Raw genomic sequence first — 17828 nt, forward strand, 5'->3', positions numbered from 1 at the left:
CTCAGCTCTTCAGCTCAAGGCGAGCGCTCTACCACTTGAGCTACAGCGCCACTTCCGGTTTTCTGGTGGTTTATTGGAGATAGGAGTCTCATGGTCTCTCCTGCCCGGGCTGGCTTTGAACTGCGATCCTCAGATCTCAGCCTCCTGAGTAGCTAGGATTACAGGCGTGAGCCACCAGCACCTGGCTCCTCTACTCTTATATAGTTTTGACTCTAGCATATTGGCAAGGTTTTTTTTGTGTGTGTTTGTGTGTGTGTCTGTGTAATACTTGCCTAAATGTTTTCTTTTTGTTTCTTTGGTTTTTTTTTTAACTTTTTTTTTTGTCTTTTCTTTTTTGGTACTGGCGATCGAACCCAGGACGTTGCACTTGCTAGGCAAGTGCTTGGCCACTGAGCTACATCCCAGCCCAATGGAAGTGATACTAGGCCCTTCTCAGTGCTTGTATCAGAGGGTTTATGATGTTGATGTATCTTTTTATCTAGTTAGTTCACTTGGTTGAGGTGGTGTCTCAGTTTTTTCCTCTAAATTTAGTGATTTTCCCCTTCAGGTATCTCATTGGGAGGTACTATGCAGATACTCCTTTCTGTTGCTCATTACTTTTCTCTACAATTTTATTAACTGATACAGCATTTTCCCTATGAATTATTGTTGTGTTGTTTACTGAATGGTGCTTTTTTACATTTATTAATTGGAATTGTAAGATGAGCTATATTTTCTCTGTTCACCTGTTCATTCAATTATATCAAAATTGATCTGTACTAATGTTATGACTATGATCATAGTCTATTGTTAGTATTTAGTTGCTTCAATGGTCTGTGCTTTGGGCTCCTTTAGCTCCTGTATCTTTTCAAAAATGCTTCTTCCACATTTGGATATTTGCATTTTGGCACCAAGAACATGTTCCAGGCTCATTTTGTATTTTGCCTGCTCAAGCCTTGACTCATGTTTATTGGAGAACTGTTTATAAACCAAGGTCTGAGTACTAGTTAAGCTCATTGCTACTTGTGCCATTGGTTCTAGGAATTTTCAGTTGATAAAGCTGGGAAAGTCATGTATGTACATTCATATATCCATACACCACACACATCTATTTCATTATTCTTCTGTATATATTCAAACTCATGAACTGAGGCAGGAAAATTGAGGATCCAAACCCAGCCCTGGCAATATATGAAGAACCTGTCTGAGCAAAAAATTGAGTTCATTTAATTCCAGTACAGCCCTCTTTTTTCCTTATTAACAAATACTTCAGACTAGCCCCTATATAATATCTTTTCATACACAATCAAACTGCAGTTTTCGGAAATTAGTCCTTTCTTTGCATCTTTCAGTTATGGTTGAAAATATTTTGTTGATAGTAGTAGGTTCATTTAATTTACAAAAGACCCATAGTTGATTTTTTTTCTTTTTTTTTTTTTTTTGAGTTTGTGAAACATAAGTATGGCTCTAAAAGCTACACAAAAGGTAAATTTATCTTTCTTTTTGTCTTTCTTTTGGTCAGTCATGAGGCTTCGATTTAGGGTGTGGACACTGTCCCTGAGCTCTTTTGCTCAAGGCTAGTGCTCTACCACTTTGAACCACAGCACTACTTCCAGTCTTCTGGTGGTTAATCAGAGATGATGCTCTTTCCTGCCTGGACTGGTTTTGAACCACAGTCCTCAGATCTCAGCTTCCTAAGTAGCTAGAATTCTAGGCATGAGCCCTACCAGTACCCAGCTTAGATTATCTTTCCCCTCTGTATATCATCTTTATAATAAAATAAATTTTAATACTTATTTTTATGGCTACTAACAAATGTTCATGTCTTTTTTTATATGTAAAATGAGCTTTGTTTCTTTTTCCTACTCATCCCACTTTATTGATGTGATAGGGAAAACAACTGAAGTATTAAGTGAAGAATTAATGCTTTCTCAGAAGAAAGGCATGCTGAAAATGTAAGCTATTGCTGTTTTTTAAACAGTTCCAGATAACATTCTTAGCTTTGGTTGGACAGGAATAAGTTTTCTGGTCACTGAATTTTTGTAGTCACCAGGGATGTTAAATGGTGCTCTGTGGCCTGACAAGGCCAAAAGATAGAGAATAAAAGGTAGCTACTGGCCTGAAAATATTCATTCCCTATGTTAAATACTAACTAAACCTTTTCAAGTTGGGCTGTGAATAATAAGTAAGTTAAACAATAAAGAATTACAAGAAAGTTTTTTTTATAATTGATGCATTTCAACTCTAAGCATTATGATTTCAGTAGCTGGTAACTATAAAGCTTAAGTTTTACAGAGTAGTCCCTTTAATTTTTTTTTTGAGTAGTCCCTTTAATATAGTAGAGTTAATATAGAGAAAATCAGAAGAGAAATATTACCTGTTCCACACAAAGCAAATGGGAGCTAAAATCTCAAAGTAGCTGTTCTTTTCTGTAGTTGTATACTTTCTGAGCTGGCCAAGATCAACTATTGAGGTGAGTGAAACCTACCCAGAAAACAGCCTTCAGGATTTCCCTCTAGTCAGACATGCCTTTCATTGTATCTTTACCATCCAGGAAGAGTTCCCAGATTTTTACTGTTTCAAAGGATAAAACTCCTTCTAAATCTCTTGATCTTGTAAATTAACTTTAAAAGGAATTCTGGATCTGCGATTTCAGTTTACTTCTTATTTTTTGTTTTGGTTTAGCTTTTGTCAATACGAAGGCTTGAACTCAGGGTCTCTTACTTCAAGTCTGACTATTTTTGTAGTTAATTGGAAATAAGAGTCTCTAGGATTTGTCTGCCACTAGCAGGGAACCATGATTCTCAAATCTTTAGTACCTCAACTAGGTACTTTCTGTTTTTAACTTTAGTCTATCCTTTTTTGGGGGGGGGTCTGGTCATGGGACTTGAACTCTGGGCCTGGGTGCTGTCCCTCAGCTCTTCAGCTCAAGGCTAGTGCTCTACCACTTGAGCCACAGTGCCACTTCTGGCTTTTTTCTTTTAAATCGAACTCAGAGCCTCAGGCATGCAAGGCAAGCGATCTACCACTGAGCCACCTTCCCAGCCCCTATGTTTGTTAAAAATCAGATAATTTCCCTTTCTCAGCTACATACATAATTTCACAATCAAAGGTTTCAACCTTGTCAGCATTCTTCAACTATCACACAAGAAATCTAGAAAATACAAATCCTAGAATTTAAGCCTATTGTATTAACCTAGTACCTGGCAGAAATTTTTTTTTAAGTATATTGTGGGGCTGGGAAGGAGGCTCAGTGGTAGAGCACTTGCCTTGCATGCCTGAGGCCCTGGGTTCGATTCCTCAGCACCACATAAGCAAAAAGAAAAAAGCCGGAAGTGGTGCTGTGGCTCAATGGTAGCGCGCTAGCCTTGAACTGAAGAGCTGAGGGACAGCGCCCAGGCCCAGAGTTCAGGCCCCACGACCGGACCCCCAAAATAAAAAATAAAAATAAATAAATAAATATAAAAAGTATATAGTTTGGGGTTCTATTTTGTTTTATGCAGTAAGTGATTCAACTCAGGGCCTTTTGCTCGCTAGGCACTCTTATCACTTAAGCTATTCTCTTTTAGTTACATTTAGAATAGGATCTAGCATTTAGATCTGAACCAACTAGACTGCTGGGATAGAACTTTTGTTGGTTGAGATGGAATATCATTTTTTGTCCAATATTGCCTCAGACTATGATCCTTTTGAACTTTACCTCTTGAATAGCTAGCTCAAGTAAATTACAGGTTTAAGCCACTGGACCTGGCTATTTTTGTTTTTAGTCTAAAGTTAGAGACATGGGAAAATGAGGCACATTGGTTCCATTTCACCTATGCAGAAATTAAAGCCAGATAGGTGACTTGATGGAAGTAGAATATTCAGAAACTTACACTCCCAGTTGACAGTTTCTTAGCCATAGTTGCTAGTTCATGGAAATTACCAGTACACGATTTTTTTCTCTGGCTTTAACATTGGTGATTTTAAGCAAAACTATGCTGAATGTCATTGAGATATGATGAGGAGAAAGGTGGGTTAGCTTTTTTTTGAGGTGGGGGTGTATTGTTGTTGTTTGTCAGCCATGGCACTTGAATTCAGGGGAGGGCCTGGGCCCTGTCCCTGAGCTCTCTTTTGAGCCATAGCTTCACCTCTGTTTTTTGAGTGGTTTAGTGGAGATGAGAGTCTCACGGGGACTTTTCTGCTCGAGCTGGCTTTGAACCTCAGTTCTCAGATCTCAACCTCCTAGCTAGGATTACAGGCATGAAACCAGCTTACGGGGACTTAACTTTAAGCATGAAAAAAAATGTATACAAAGTTTAAAAACAAAACACATTATTCTTGACATCATTTCCAAATTCGATAGTATTTATCAAAATACTACTGGTGATTGGCTCACACAGTAATCCTAGGTACTCAGAAGGCTAAGACCTGGAGATCAAGGTTACAAAAGTCTATAGGACTCACATCTTCCATGTAACCAACAAAAAGGAAGGATGGAGGCTTAGCTCAAGTGAATTAAGAGACTATTTCAGTAGTACTTGTGGCATTAATTTAATGACTGGCATGAAAATAGATACACCTCGTTCAGATAAGAGTTAATTTTATAATTTTATTATGGTTTTGCTTGTTACTGTTTTGGTTGGTGGTTGTATGTCTGTGTTTATGTGTATTTGCTTTGTGTTAGTACTGGGGCTTGAACTTGGGATCTGGAGCAAGATTGATTCTTGCCCCCACTTGCTTTTTTGGGGGGAGGGGTTAATTGGAGATAAGATTCTCCAGCAATCTGCCTGGCCTATCTCTAAATCTTGATTCTCAGATCCCAGCCATCTGTGTAGGATTATAGGTGAGGGACAGCTTATTGGTATATATGGGTTGAGGGGGGCGGTAATTTTATTTTTATTTTGGTATTGGGTTTTGAAATTGAGGCCTCAAATTGTCAACATGGCTTTTTTTGTTCAAGGTGGCTACTACACCTCTGGTTTTTTTTTTTATTGTTGTTGTTCTTTTTTTTTATTGGTTAATTGAAGAGTCTCATGGACTTTGCTGCCAGGCTGGCTTCAGTATACAACCTCAGATCTCAGCCTTCTGAGTAGCTAAGATTACTATAGTGCCTGGCTTATTGTATATTTTTTAAAGTGCATGCTTCTGTTTTTACTCCTTTACTTTCTCTTTTAGTAAAACAAAGTCAAGAGGACCAAGGTTACTTTCTTCTTAGACCCTGTCAAAAAAGCACCCATAAAACCAGAACTTAATGTTTTTCTTCAAGGTTCTTTGTCATACTTCATATGTCTGGCCAGCCACTCAGGAGGCTGAGATCTGAGGGTCAAAGTTTAAAGCCACCCCCTGCAGAAAAGTTTTATTAGATTCTTATCTGTAACCAACCAGAAATGGAGATGTAGTCAAGTAATGGAGCACTACCAGCTTTGAGCAGAAAAAAGGCCAAGTTGAGAGTACAAGGTCCTGAGTTCAAGTCTCAGTACCAGAACTGAAAAAGAAAAATCTGTGTAATGCTGGGCGCTGGTGGCTCACGCCTGTAATCCTAGCTACTCAGGAGGCTGAGATCTGAGGATCTTGGTTTAAAGCCAGCCCGGGCAGGAAAAACTGTGAGACTCCTATCTCCAATAAACCACCAGAAAACCGGAAGTGGCGCTGTAGCTCAAGTGGTAGAGCACTCGCCTTGAGCTGAAGAGCTGAGGGACAGCGTCCAGGCCCAGAGTTCAGGCCCCACGACCAAAAAAAAAAAAAGAAAAAGAAAAGTCTGTGTAAGAGGGTGGAATAATGAGACATATGCCTGCTCTATGAATAACAAATTTGAGTCTCAATGTTGCATATCTGTCTCTTTGAATTGGGGAAGAAAACAGTTCAGTAATCTTCCTTGGGCCTCTAACTCTTAGGTTACTCCAAAAGATAATCTTCCAGGTACCTAATTAGGAAACAAGAAAATTATAGAAGTGTTTTATCCCCTAACCTTCCGGTTTCCCCTCCTTCCGGCCGGGGAAACCATAAACCTTAAAAGAATACATCTGAGCCCCCAAATAATATTCCTCTGGAAGAATATCCAACATATTCTCTGGTTGGGTGAATCTTAGATTCTCTCATATTTTTCAGTTTTCTTAGAGGTACTTATGGTGTCAGAGTCATGTTTAGTTTTTTGAAAATATCATCATCATGACCAAATGGAGAGTCTATGAATTATTTAACATTGGTAGCATGTACAGCACGTAAATACATGAATTAGACTAGGGTCAGAATTCAACGCTAAGATGTACAAGGTACCTAGGATTTTTTTTTTTTTTTTTGCGGTCGTGGGGCTTGAACTCTAGGCCTGGGCGCTGTCCCTCAGCTCTTCAGCTCAAGGCGAGCGCTCTACCACTTGAGCTACAGCGCCACTTCCAGTTTTCTGGTGGTTTATTGGAGATAGGAGTCTCACGGTCTCTCCTGCCCTGGCTGGCTTTGAACCTCGATCCTCAGATCTCAGCCTCCTGAGTAGCTAGGATTACAGGCGTGAGCCACCAGCGCCCGGCTGGATTTTTTTTTTTTTGAGACAGTTTTCTCTGTGTATCTGAAGCTGGCCTGCAACTCCCTGAGTAGCCCAGACGAGCCTCAAATTCTCTGTCTTCCATCCTTTGCCTCCTGAATGTTGAGATTGTAAATAGGTGCTTCTATGCCCAGCTCTAAAACCTATCTTTTAAGTGAATGTGAAGCTGGCAGAAATTCCTCTTATGGACTATATACCACCCAAAAGGTTGATAATCACATTTTTGAGTTGAAAGAAATTTCATCTAACCCAGAACTTCTTAAATCTAGAAAAGCTATATTACATGCCTGAAGCCACACATCTCATCTGAGTTAATGCCTGTCTGAATTTGGTCATACTGTATTGCCTGGTTCAGGTTTTCTTCATTGTTTTAATGTAAAAGTTACCTAACTCTTAATGAGATTTTTGTGTATTTCTACTATAATATTTTAGTCATTATGTGTGTGTGTGTGTGTGTGTGTGTGCATTTTGAACTCATTATAACTATTTTAAAATACTTTGAATTAATTCTTTTTTTTTCTATTTTGATTTGGTAGTATTGAGGCTTGAACACAGGACACTGCACATACTAGACAAGTAATCTATCGCTGAAATAATCTCAGCCATGGAATTTCTTTCTTTTTTTCCAGAGGAATTTTTGTGTTTTTACATAAACAGTATTTTTTTCTGCTCAAAATCACTCATTTGAGCCAGGCACTTGTGATTCCTACCTGTTGTAATCCTAGCTAATCAGGAAGCTGAGATCACAGGATCGTAGTTTAAAGCCAGCAGGGCAGGAGAAAGTCTGTGAGACTCTTATCTTTAGTTAAGCTGCAAAAGTCTTCAGCAGAAAGTCTTGAGCAAAAGAAACTCAAGAACAACACCCAGACCCTGAGTTCAAGATCCAGGCAAGACTGGCAAAAAAAAAATAATAATAAAACAAAAATATATTTACCTGTCATAAAAGAAAATATCCTAATTTTTTAATTAATTTATTCATTTATTTTGCCAGTCCTGGAACTTGAACTCAAGGCCTGGTTGTTCTTGAGTTTCTTTTGCTCAAGGCTAGCACTCTACCACTTGAGCCACAGTGGCACTTCTGGCTTTTTCTGTTTATCTGGTATTGGGGAGTTGAACCCAAGACTTCATGCATTCTAAGCAAGCACTCTACCACTAAGCTACATTCCTGCCCTACCCCCTTTTTTTTGTCGGTCGTGGGAGCTGAACTCTGGGCCTGAGTGCTGTCCCTTAGCTCTTTAGCTCAAGGCTAGCACCCTACCACTCAAGCTCAGCACCATTTCCTGCTTTTTCTCTACTTACGTGGTGCTAAGGAATCGAATCCAGGGCCTCATGCATGCGAAGCAAGTACTCATCACTGAGCCAACTTTTCAACCCCCATTCCTGGCCCTTACAATATAATTTGTTTTTTAACATTCCATTTGGTATACCACAATTTGTAACTAGACCTCAGATTTTGAGTATTTGTATTATTGATGGATTACATTATCTCACTAGCTACCTTTGTGCATAAGAGTTTTTTTGGATGAACGCCAGCTCTAGGGTTTGTACTTGGAGCTTTGTTCTTTCTAGGCTAGTACGTGCTTTTTGCTGGTTATTTTGGAGCAGATTTTCTTCCTTGCCCAGTTTCAAACCAGCATCCTCTAGACTTCAACCTCTTGAGTTAGCTGGGTATGATCCTCTGGTACTGGTTGTAAGACATTTTTAAGGATTTTTTTTCTAATACCTTTAGATAGAGTTTATACCTTTAGGTAGATTTCATAAATTGGTTAAAATTCTTTAACAGAAGCCAGGAATACCTTGGGTCCGGTCATGGGGCCTGAACTCTGGGCCTGGGTGCTGTCCTACCACTTGAGCCACAGTGCCACTTCCAGCTTTTTTCATTTTGTTTATGTGGTTCTAAGGAATCGAACCCAGGGCCTCAGGCATGCAAGGCAATCGCTCTACCACTGAGCCACCTTCCCAGCCCCACCTTTACAGTTCTTAAAAACATGTTGTTTTTCAAGCTAGGTGCTGGTGGCTCATGCCTGTAATCCTAGCTCCTCAGGAGGCTGATATATGAGGATCGTGGTTCAAAGCTGGCCTGGGCAGGAAAGTCTATAAGACTCTTACCTCCAATAAACCACTAGAAAACTGGAAGTGGTGCTGTGGCTTAAGTGGTAGAGCACTTCCCTTGAGCTGAAGAACACAGAGACAGAGCCCAAGCCTAGAGTTCAAGCCCCACAACCAACCAAAAAAAAAACAACAAAAAAAATGTTGCTTTCCAAGGGACATAAATGCAGACTAAGTCATGAATCTATACCAAATGTACCGTAACTTTGATAGCATGTTTTCTCATAGCATACCTGAATGACTTTGTATGGTTATATAGTTTGAACTAACTTTTTTAACCAATTTGTATAACATTTGTTATATCCTTAAGTCTCTTACACTTTTCTTTATGTAAAGAACAAAAGAAGCTTAATAATACTTAAAAAAATAGACTCTCAGTCTCCAATTCTTATTAGCCTTGAAATGTGCTGGTACCACTTACTGGAACGAGAACTTCAGAAAACCTCAAAGCCTTTCTGTGTTACTTCAACAACGTCTGGACCAGTGGATAACTGCATTTCTGCCTTTATTGCCTATATCTCAGAAACACAACATGATTGACACTCGAGTAAATACATAATTTGTTTTAAATACTGAAATTCCATATTCATATATATGTAAATATGTACCTTATTCTATTTTATATTTCTTTTTTTTTCAAAACACTACTTAGCCTAGCATGGTACAAAGCTCTATATTTAATTTCCAACACTGTAGAAAGAAAAGAAAAAGATAATATTGTCAGATAATTATTCATTTAATACTTTAATTTTGTTTTCTACCAAATTTATATATACCTATTTGTATATATGGTTTGTGTGTATATATTTTAAAACAAAACACCATATACCCAGCTACATTTAAGTTTTATTGTAGTTGTCTAAAAACTGATGTTTTGATAGCATTCTAGCATTCTTGACCCTAAGTGGCTTATGCTACCATATAATTATTTTTGCTGAACTTTGATTCCATTGAGTTATTGAGGTCATTTCCCTATCAAGTGATTTCTACTTTTAGTCTGATAAATATTTGTATTCCCTATTCCTTTTTCTCCAAAGCAGAAGCTAATTCTGTTTTCTCTTTTTCTTCAGTCATACAACTTTTGTTTTTCTAGTTGATCATCAGAAACTTTAGATATGTCAAATGAAATGGTGGAGTTTTGGGGGTTTTTTTGTTTCTTGTTTTGGCAGAGCTATTGCTGGGTGTTAATGTATATTTTACTTTTCTGTCCGTTGTTCAGATTGAGTCTGTTTCTCAGCCATTGGAAAGCCATGGTGCCCCTACTGGACATATTTCAGAGATGTCTACCAAATCATGTGGAACACTGAAACCTGTCAATGGGGTTGTTAACACGTAAGTTTTTTTCTTTTACTTCTTACACCTGGTAGACTGTTAAAAGGTGAGTTCAGACCTCTTAGTTATTTCCAGTCAGAATGACCACAGTTTAAAGCAACAGAAACCCTATTATGCATTAATATTTTCAATGTTCAGTATTATATCAACTATATTTTAATATGTTAATGTATTTCCTTTTGCTAACATCCCCTAAACGTGGGCATGGAGAAAAATAAAAGACCTACAATTATGCAGGATTATTATTATTAGTCCTAATCTTGGAGGAATCTCTCAAAAAAGTTCATATAAACTTTTATGTTCTAGAACAGGTTAGCTCCCAAAAGTCTGAATTGGCAAATCTGTACATAGGAAGATTCCTGAATATATAAAAGTTCCTATACTAGTGAACAAACAAATACTTCCTAGAATTCAAGATTCACAGAAGTACTGGTTTTTAATTAATTTATTTTACTATTTTTAAATTATTTTTGTGTGAGTCCCAGGGCTTGGGTTCAGGACTGGACTCTGTCCCAAAGCTGCTTTTGTTCAAGACTTGCACTCTGCCACTTGAGCCACAGTGCCACTTCTGGCTTTTTCTGTGTAGTTTGTTGGAGATAAGAATCTCACAGACTTTCCTGACTTTGAACCAGATCCTCCCAGTCTCAGCCTCCTGGTTAGCTAGGATTACAGGCATGAGCCACAAGCACCTGGCAGAAGAACTGATTTTAAGACATCAACATTTCCAAGTTTCATCATTTTCTAAAGTCGTCCTTGTCCTCCTCCTCCTCTGTCTGGTCCCCTACCCCTTTCCCTCATCCATCTTCTCCCTATTTCCCCACACCTACCCCCTATCTCAGAGCTTGAACTCAGGGCCTGGGCTCTGTCCTTGAGCTTTTCTGTACTCAAATCTAGAGCTCTACCACTTGAACCACATACCAATTCAAGCCTTTTCTGTTTATGTGGTACTGAGGAATCAAACCCAGGGCTTCGTGCATGCTAGGCAAGCACTCTGCCACTAAGCCACATTCTCAGCCCCTCTGTACTTTCTTTAATCCTATTTCTGTTGCATAACAATGCTTAATCACTAAAACTTAAAAACTAAGGCTAAGTTTACTTACTGGGTTTTGTATCAAGAACTTTATTAATAAGCATAGACCTAGCACATATACCTAGATACATTCTGCTGCTGAAGTGACATCTTTCTGTGGTAGAAAATACTTATTTATACCTGTTTATATTTGGAAGATGAGGAGGTTAAACCAGTGTTAGAAGCTTTGTTTTCTAAAAAATGAATTGTTTTTCTTCCCCTGTGTAGTCTTCAGCCTGTCCTGGCAGACCATGTTTCATGTGACAGTTATGATGCTGAGGAACAATTACATAAAAAACAACGACTGAATCTAGTGTCTTCATCATCTGATGGTACCTGTATGGCAGCCCGAACACGTCCTGTACTGAGCTGTAAGAAAAGGAGGCTTGTTAGGCCCAACAGCATTGTTCCTCTTTCCAGAAAGGTCAGTACTAATGAGGTTTGATCGTTGTCTGAACAGTGAGCCCAGGTGCTCCAATAGAGGGTAACTACCAGAGAGACTGAAAGTTTAAAAGTTAACATAAATAAACACTTTGAAGCATGTCTTTACTCATCTGTGCTATTTTAACTGAACATGGCAGTGTAAAATCCTTTTGCCTTAAAAGGATAATTCCAGCACTTAGGACACTTAAGCCAGAAAGATCATGAGTTTGAGGCCAGATTGGGCATCATAGTATGATCCTATTCCAAAAGACCAAAAATATAAAAAGACTACAGATTACTTTTTGGGGGGGGTGGGGGTGCTGGGGTTTCAACACAGGGTCTCATGCTTGCTCTGCTGGTGTTTTACCTATTGAGCCATACATACATGCCTCCAGCCATAATTTTTGCTAGTTAATTTGGGGGACAATCTAGCACCTTTTCTCTAGGCTGTGCTTAAACTTATATCCTCCAGATCTCAACCTTCTGAGTAGCTGGGATTATAAGCATAAGCCACCAGTACCCCCCTCTATTACAGTTTCTAAATTGTCTTTACATGGATATTGATTCATAATTGCAGGGAACTTAAGTAGAAGAATTGGTTTTATTTCTAAGCTAACAAATAATATTCCAGTTAAATTAATATCCTGACGTTACAAGTATTAATTCTAAAGTTGGTGAATTTTGAATCATGACACTGCTAGTTAATAATTTAGAATGTGTTAATCACTCCCACCTCTACTACTTCCCAAAGACCAGAGCTCTTACATTGTTGAAAATCAAATGAGGCCAAGCACCGGTGGCTCACGCCTGTAATTCTAAATACTCAGTAGGAGACGGAGATCTGAATATTGAGGTTGAAAGCCAGCTCAGGCAAGAAAGTCCATGAGACTTTATCTCCAGTTAACCACCAGAAAACTGGAAGTGGCACTGTGGCTCAAGTGATAGATTGCTTACCTTGAACTGAAGAGCTGAGGGACAGTGCCCAGGACCAGACTTCAAGCCCCATGAAAAAGGAAAGAAAATTAAATGAGATAGGTTTTATACCTTTATTTAGGTTTTTGGCTGGTAATTTTCTAGTATATATTTGCTGTAACTTTATCACTTTTGTTTTTATCTCCTTCAACAAATATTTATTGAGCTCATCTACTGAGCTAAGTAAATCTCATCTAGGTACTGGGAATACAACACTAAACAGCAGACAAAAATCCTTTTGTGAAGTATTCTAATTTATAGAAACAAATCAGCAAATAAATGAACTATATGTGATGTTTGGTTCATGCAGCCATAGGGAATAGAGTATGCTGGGGGTTGAGATAAAGAAGTAGTTGGACAATGAGATGTACAGGTCGTTATGTTGAAAAACGAACTTTACAACTTTGTGGGCGGGGATACGAAGGGATGGGAAGGGGAAACAAAGCAGGAGGCTACAATGCTTGATAAGAAATGTGCTCATTATCTTACCCGTGTATTGTAACCCCTCTGTACAGTATTTTCACAATAAAAATATATATTTTTTTTAAAAAAAGAAAGTAGTTGGAACATTAAAGTTGGATCCTCCAAATTTAAGCCTTTATATTCTAAGGCTTAGAGGTGTGGAAGATGAGGAAAGGTCTGGAAAAGTGTGGTGTATGAAAAAGAGATAAAGGAGTTTCTGGGAGGAAAGGGGATTAATTGTTTATGTTGGATGCTGAAGACAGATCAAATAAGATGAAGACTGACAGGCCACCATTGTTGGAGACTACAGTGAGTGCTTTTGGTAGACAGGAAAGGGGGAAAACCTAGTGGACTGGGTTCAAGAAAGAATGAGACAGGATGAATTGAGGAAACCATTGTAGAAAAGTGTTTCCAAAAACTTGCTGTGAACATACTAGCTGTTGCCACGTAAGGGGAGTGAAGAGGCATTTATTGAAATCAGTAATATTTGGACAATGAGTTCTCATGACTGGCTTGCTTGGTTCTAGTATATAACTGTACTGTAAACTTTTCCATGAGCTTCTTAAAAGGCAGTGAAATTGTGAGAATAAAGTGCTTATCCTAACCTTTCCTAGACTTTATAGACTTTACCTGAAATACTAAAATACCAGAAATAGGGCAGGGGAGAGTGGGAAGGCTTTTTTTTTGTTTCCATGCCCTTAGTCCTTCATAAGCTTTAGTTATGTTTTTAGACAGGAACTCAGGCTTTTGCCTGGGCCTGGCACAAACCACATTCCTCTTACCTGTGCCTACCACATAGCTTGGATAACAGGTTTACACTGTCATGCCTAACCAGGAAATGTACTTCTTGTATGTTTGTGTGTGCTGGGTGTTGCCTCTGAGCTGCTTTTGCTCAAGGCTAGAGTCAACCATTTGAGCCACAGTTCCACTTCTGACATTTTGGTAGTTTATTGGAAATCAGAATCTTACGGACTTCCCTGTCTTCCTGGCTTTGAACCTCAATCCTCAGATATTAGCCTCCTGAGAGCTAGGATTACAGGTGTGAGCCAGGATCATCCTTAACCTATGTAAAAGGTAAACTGCATGAAAAATAAGACAAATAAATTGACTGGGCAATAAACATTTACTAGATTGAGCAGAAATTAACTTCTGGGGGTCTTTCACTGTTACAGACAAGCATTGTTCCCTCATGGTTGCTCACTGTCACATGGCCCCTAGCTTTTCACATACTCTGGTGTCTGTTAATGAATAAACATCTTAACCTCATTTTGAGGTGTTGGAATTTGCTGTAAAATTTTATTTGAATAAAGTTATTTTATAAATTACAGAAATCATAGTGCAATTGTCTCCCTCCTCCTCCCCCCGCCCTTTTTTTTGGTGCTGGTCCTGGAGCTTTCCTGCTCAGGCAGGCAAATCCTACCTTACAGATATGAGCCACAGACACCTGGCTTACAATACTATTTCTTTATTTTTTGGGTCCAGTCGTGGGGCTTGAACTCTGGGCCTGGGTGCTGTCCCTCAGCTCTTCAGCTCAAGGCTAGCGCTCTACCACTTGAGCCACAGTGCCACTTCCGGCTTTTTTCTTTTTGCTTATGTGGTGCTGAGGAATCGAACTCAGGGCCTCATGCATGCAAGGCTAAAAGCGCTCTACCACTGAGTCACCTTCCCAGCCCTACAATACTATTTCTAAGAGAAGCATTATACAAGCATGCATAAAGCTCTAGGTTCAAGCCTCAGTATCACCAAAAGAAAAAAGAAGGCTAGGCATTGGTGGTTCATTCTTACCAGTAATCCTAGCTATCTAGGAGGCTGAGATCTGAGGATTGGGATTCAAAGCCAGCTCGGCAGGAAAGTCAATGTGACACATCTCCAATTAACCACCTAAAAACTGAAAGTGGAGCTGTGGCTCAAAATCAGAGAGCACTAGCCTTGAGAAAAAAGCTCAGGGACACTGCCTAGGCCCTGAGTTCAAGCCCCACAACCAACAAAATTAAAAATAAAAAGGAGGAAAATAGATTTTATTAGTAATTTACTACAATCCCCCCCCCTTTGTTTGTCCAAGACTGGAACTCAAACTCTGTATTTCTTTTGCTCATTGGCTGGCACTCCCACCAGAGCCATGTGTCCAACTCCACAGCTAGATTCCCAATCTCAATTTTTCTTTTTTCTTTTTTTTTTCAATTTTTCTTTAGACAGAAACTTGCATATATAGTCTGTCATTGGGAGCCATTGGTGTTTGCAAACAAGTTGGTAAAAAAGCTACTTTTTGTCTAGTAGAAAAAATAATGCCAATGCTTATTACTAATAAACTCTCAGAAGCATTGGGGTTGTCCTTAATGGTATTTCTTAAATTTTTTGAAGTAGGATTTCTTGACATTGTTTTTTAGTGTTCTAGCATAAGTTTAGTATTTTGCACTCTGTTAGAGTGTAGTTGTATCACAGAAGAATTGCTCTGGGTTGGTTAGCTTCTGTGAAAGCTTAAATTTTCTCTTCAATAATCCTGTCAGCAGTTTTTCTATTTTATGTTTATTTCTTACAATATAATAAGAGGATTTACTTTTGAATTTTTTTCAAGTTTAATTTATAATGGCAATCCCTAGGCTTTGATGTGTGAAATATTCTATTGCTATTAATTTGTAAGTTGCTTTTAAGTTTTTTAGTTCTTTCCCAAAGAATTGGCCATTGAGTCTTAAGTATTTTCATCAAAGTGATAATTCTGTAGTTACTGTGTTACTGGTCATTATGTTGACACTTCGAATTTTTCATTTGTATCTACTAGAATATAATTTTTATATAATCATATCCTCCTAGTGATTTGTAGTACAGTCACAATAACTTTAAATTCTTCAATTTTGGATAATTTTTAGATATATATGTACATTTGAGGGAAGAGGAGTCTTACCCATTTACTTTCAGCATTTTGTTTTTCATATGTTCCATGAAAGACAAAATAAAAGTAGATTTTTACTTGTTTTCTCCTAAAAGTCTTCTTTGCAGAATTTATTAAATAGATAGTAGTTTTAAAATTTTTATTATTTTGAAAGCAGATATGTATTATTTAGACTTATTGTCATTAACTAGTTGAAAGTTCACTTGCTGTCCTTTCATATTTCATTTATTTGAGGTTTTTTTCCCTTGCAGTTCTGTGTTTAAGTACTTCACACTTGCTAGAAGGCATCCTACTGTTGAGCCATACCCTCAGCTCCTCCAAGTTATTTTTTTTAAGTTCATATTTATTTATGTCAACCAGCACTTTTCCCACTGTTGTTCAGGTGATCCTTTGTGCACTACTCAATTCTTCTTAGTTAATTTACTTTTTGTTCCAACAGTGGTCAATCTTCATATATTAAAGTTGCACAGAATTACGCTTTTCAAATATATACTTGTATGTAGTTAGTGTATTTACACATTTCTATATTGTCAATTTTCAGCACTTTGAAAGATAATGTTTTGTTGCCTTCTAGAATCTGCTGAAAATTCTGGTGTTTTTCATTCTTCTATAAGTGTGTGTGTGTGTGTGTGTGTGTGTGTGTGTGTGCGCACGCGCGTGCACATGTATGCGTGCGTGTGTGTATGCGCACGCGCGTGCTCACACAAGCGCTGCTCTTAGAGCCTGAACTCAGGATTTGAGCACTGTCTCTGAGCTTTTTTGTTTAAGGATAATGCTCTACCACTTGAACCACAGCTCTACTTCAGCTTTTTTTGGTGGTTAATTGGAAATGAGTCTTTTTTTTTTTTTTTGCCCAGGCTGGCTTTGTACTGCGATCCTTAGATCTCATCCTCCTGAGTAACTAAACTAGTAACTAAACTATAAATTTGAGCCAGCAGCACCCAGCTTTATAAATTATCTTCTCTGTAATAACTAAACTCCTTAAACCCCCTATTTGTGGTTTTATTTTTATGTTTTAGAATTTTAAGGAATTTATTTATATGCATGAAAGTTTATTTAGGTCTTAGTGTACTTTTTTTTCAGTAGTGGGTCTTGACCTGTGGGCCAGAGCACTGTCCCTGAGCTCTTCAGCTCAAGGTGAGCGCTCTACCACTTGAGTCACAGCTCCACTTCTGGTTTTCTAGTGGTGCATTGGCCATAAGAGTCACTTCCCTGCCTGGACTGGCTTTGAACCGCGATCCTCAGATCTCAGCCTCCTAAGAAGCTAGAATTACAGGTGTGAGCCACTAACACCTGGCTAGTGTATGTTCTTAAGTTCTTGTTTTGAATTTCAGTTTCTTTAAAACTGTTCCTTTTTGCCTTTCCCTTTTTGTCCTATAACCCACCCCCTTTTTTTGCTTGCCTGTTTTGTCGGTTGAGGGGCTTGAACTCAGGCCTGTATGCTCTACCGTATAAGCTCTTTTGCTCAAGTCTAGCCCTCTGCCACTTTGAGCCATAGCACCATTTCCAGTTTTCTGGTGGTTAATTGAAGATAAGAGCATCATGGACTTTGCTATTTGGTCTGGCTTCTAACTGTGATCTTCAGATCTCAGCCTCCTGCCTAGTTAGGATTATAGTCAGGAGCCTGTAATTACAGACAGCTGGCTCGACATGTCCCCCTTTTGTGAAATGTTTCTTAGCTTAGTATGTATCCTCTCTTTTATCCTTTTTTCCCATATTTTGCATTTCTTCTTTGACTTGCTGCAATTTCCTCTGGTTGTTCTATTATACTCATCAGGGTTTTCCCCAGGTGTGTTGTTTGATATTCAGCTTATTAGTTGGATTTTTACTTTAATGCTTTTCATTTATATTTTGTGATTACTTTTAAGAACATTTATAATCTCTTGGAACAATTTTAATATATTTGTTTATCAGGTGTTTCAAATTCTACTTCTTAGCTTGTTAAGGATAAATTCTTGCATTTTTTTTTTGGGGGGGGGAGTTGGGTCTAGTCGTGGGGCCTAAATTCTGGGCCTGGGCGCTGTCCCTCAGCTCTTCAGCTCAAGGCTAGCACTCTACCACTTGAGCCACAG

General features: G+C 38.5%; 1 protein-coding gene across 1 annotated transcript in view; it reads left to right on the forward strand.

Moving 5' to 3' along the window:
• Kansl1 (KAT8 regulatory NSL complex subunit 1) overlaps window positions 1-17828 on the forward strand; it is a 52121-nt gene that overhangs the window by 3497 nt on the left and 30796 nt on the right. Inside the window, exons 2-3 of the mRNA XM_013033297.1 lie at window positions 9828-9940; window positions 11238-11433. Coding sequence (XP_012888751.1) covers window positions 9888-9940; window positions 11238-11433 — 249 coding nt within the window. The 5' untranslated portion in view covers window positions 9828-9887. The remainder of the gene's footprint in view (window positions 1-9827; window positions 9941-11237; window positions 11434-17828) is intronic.

Source organism: Dipodomys ordii, unplaced genomic scaffold, assembly GCF_000151885.1.
Source record: "Dipodomys ordii isolate 6190 unplaced genomic scaffold, Dord_2.0 Scaffold165, whole genome shotgun sequence".
NCBI classification, from domain to species: Eukaryota; Metazoa; Chordata; class Mammalia; order Rodentia; family Heteromyidae; genus Dipodomys; species Dipodomys ordii.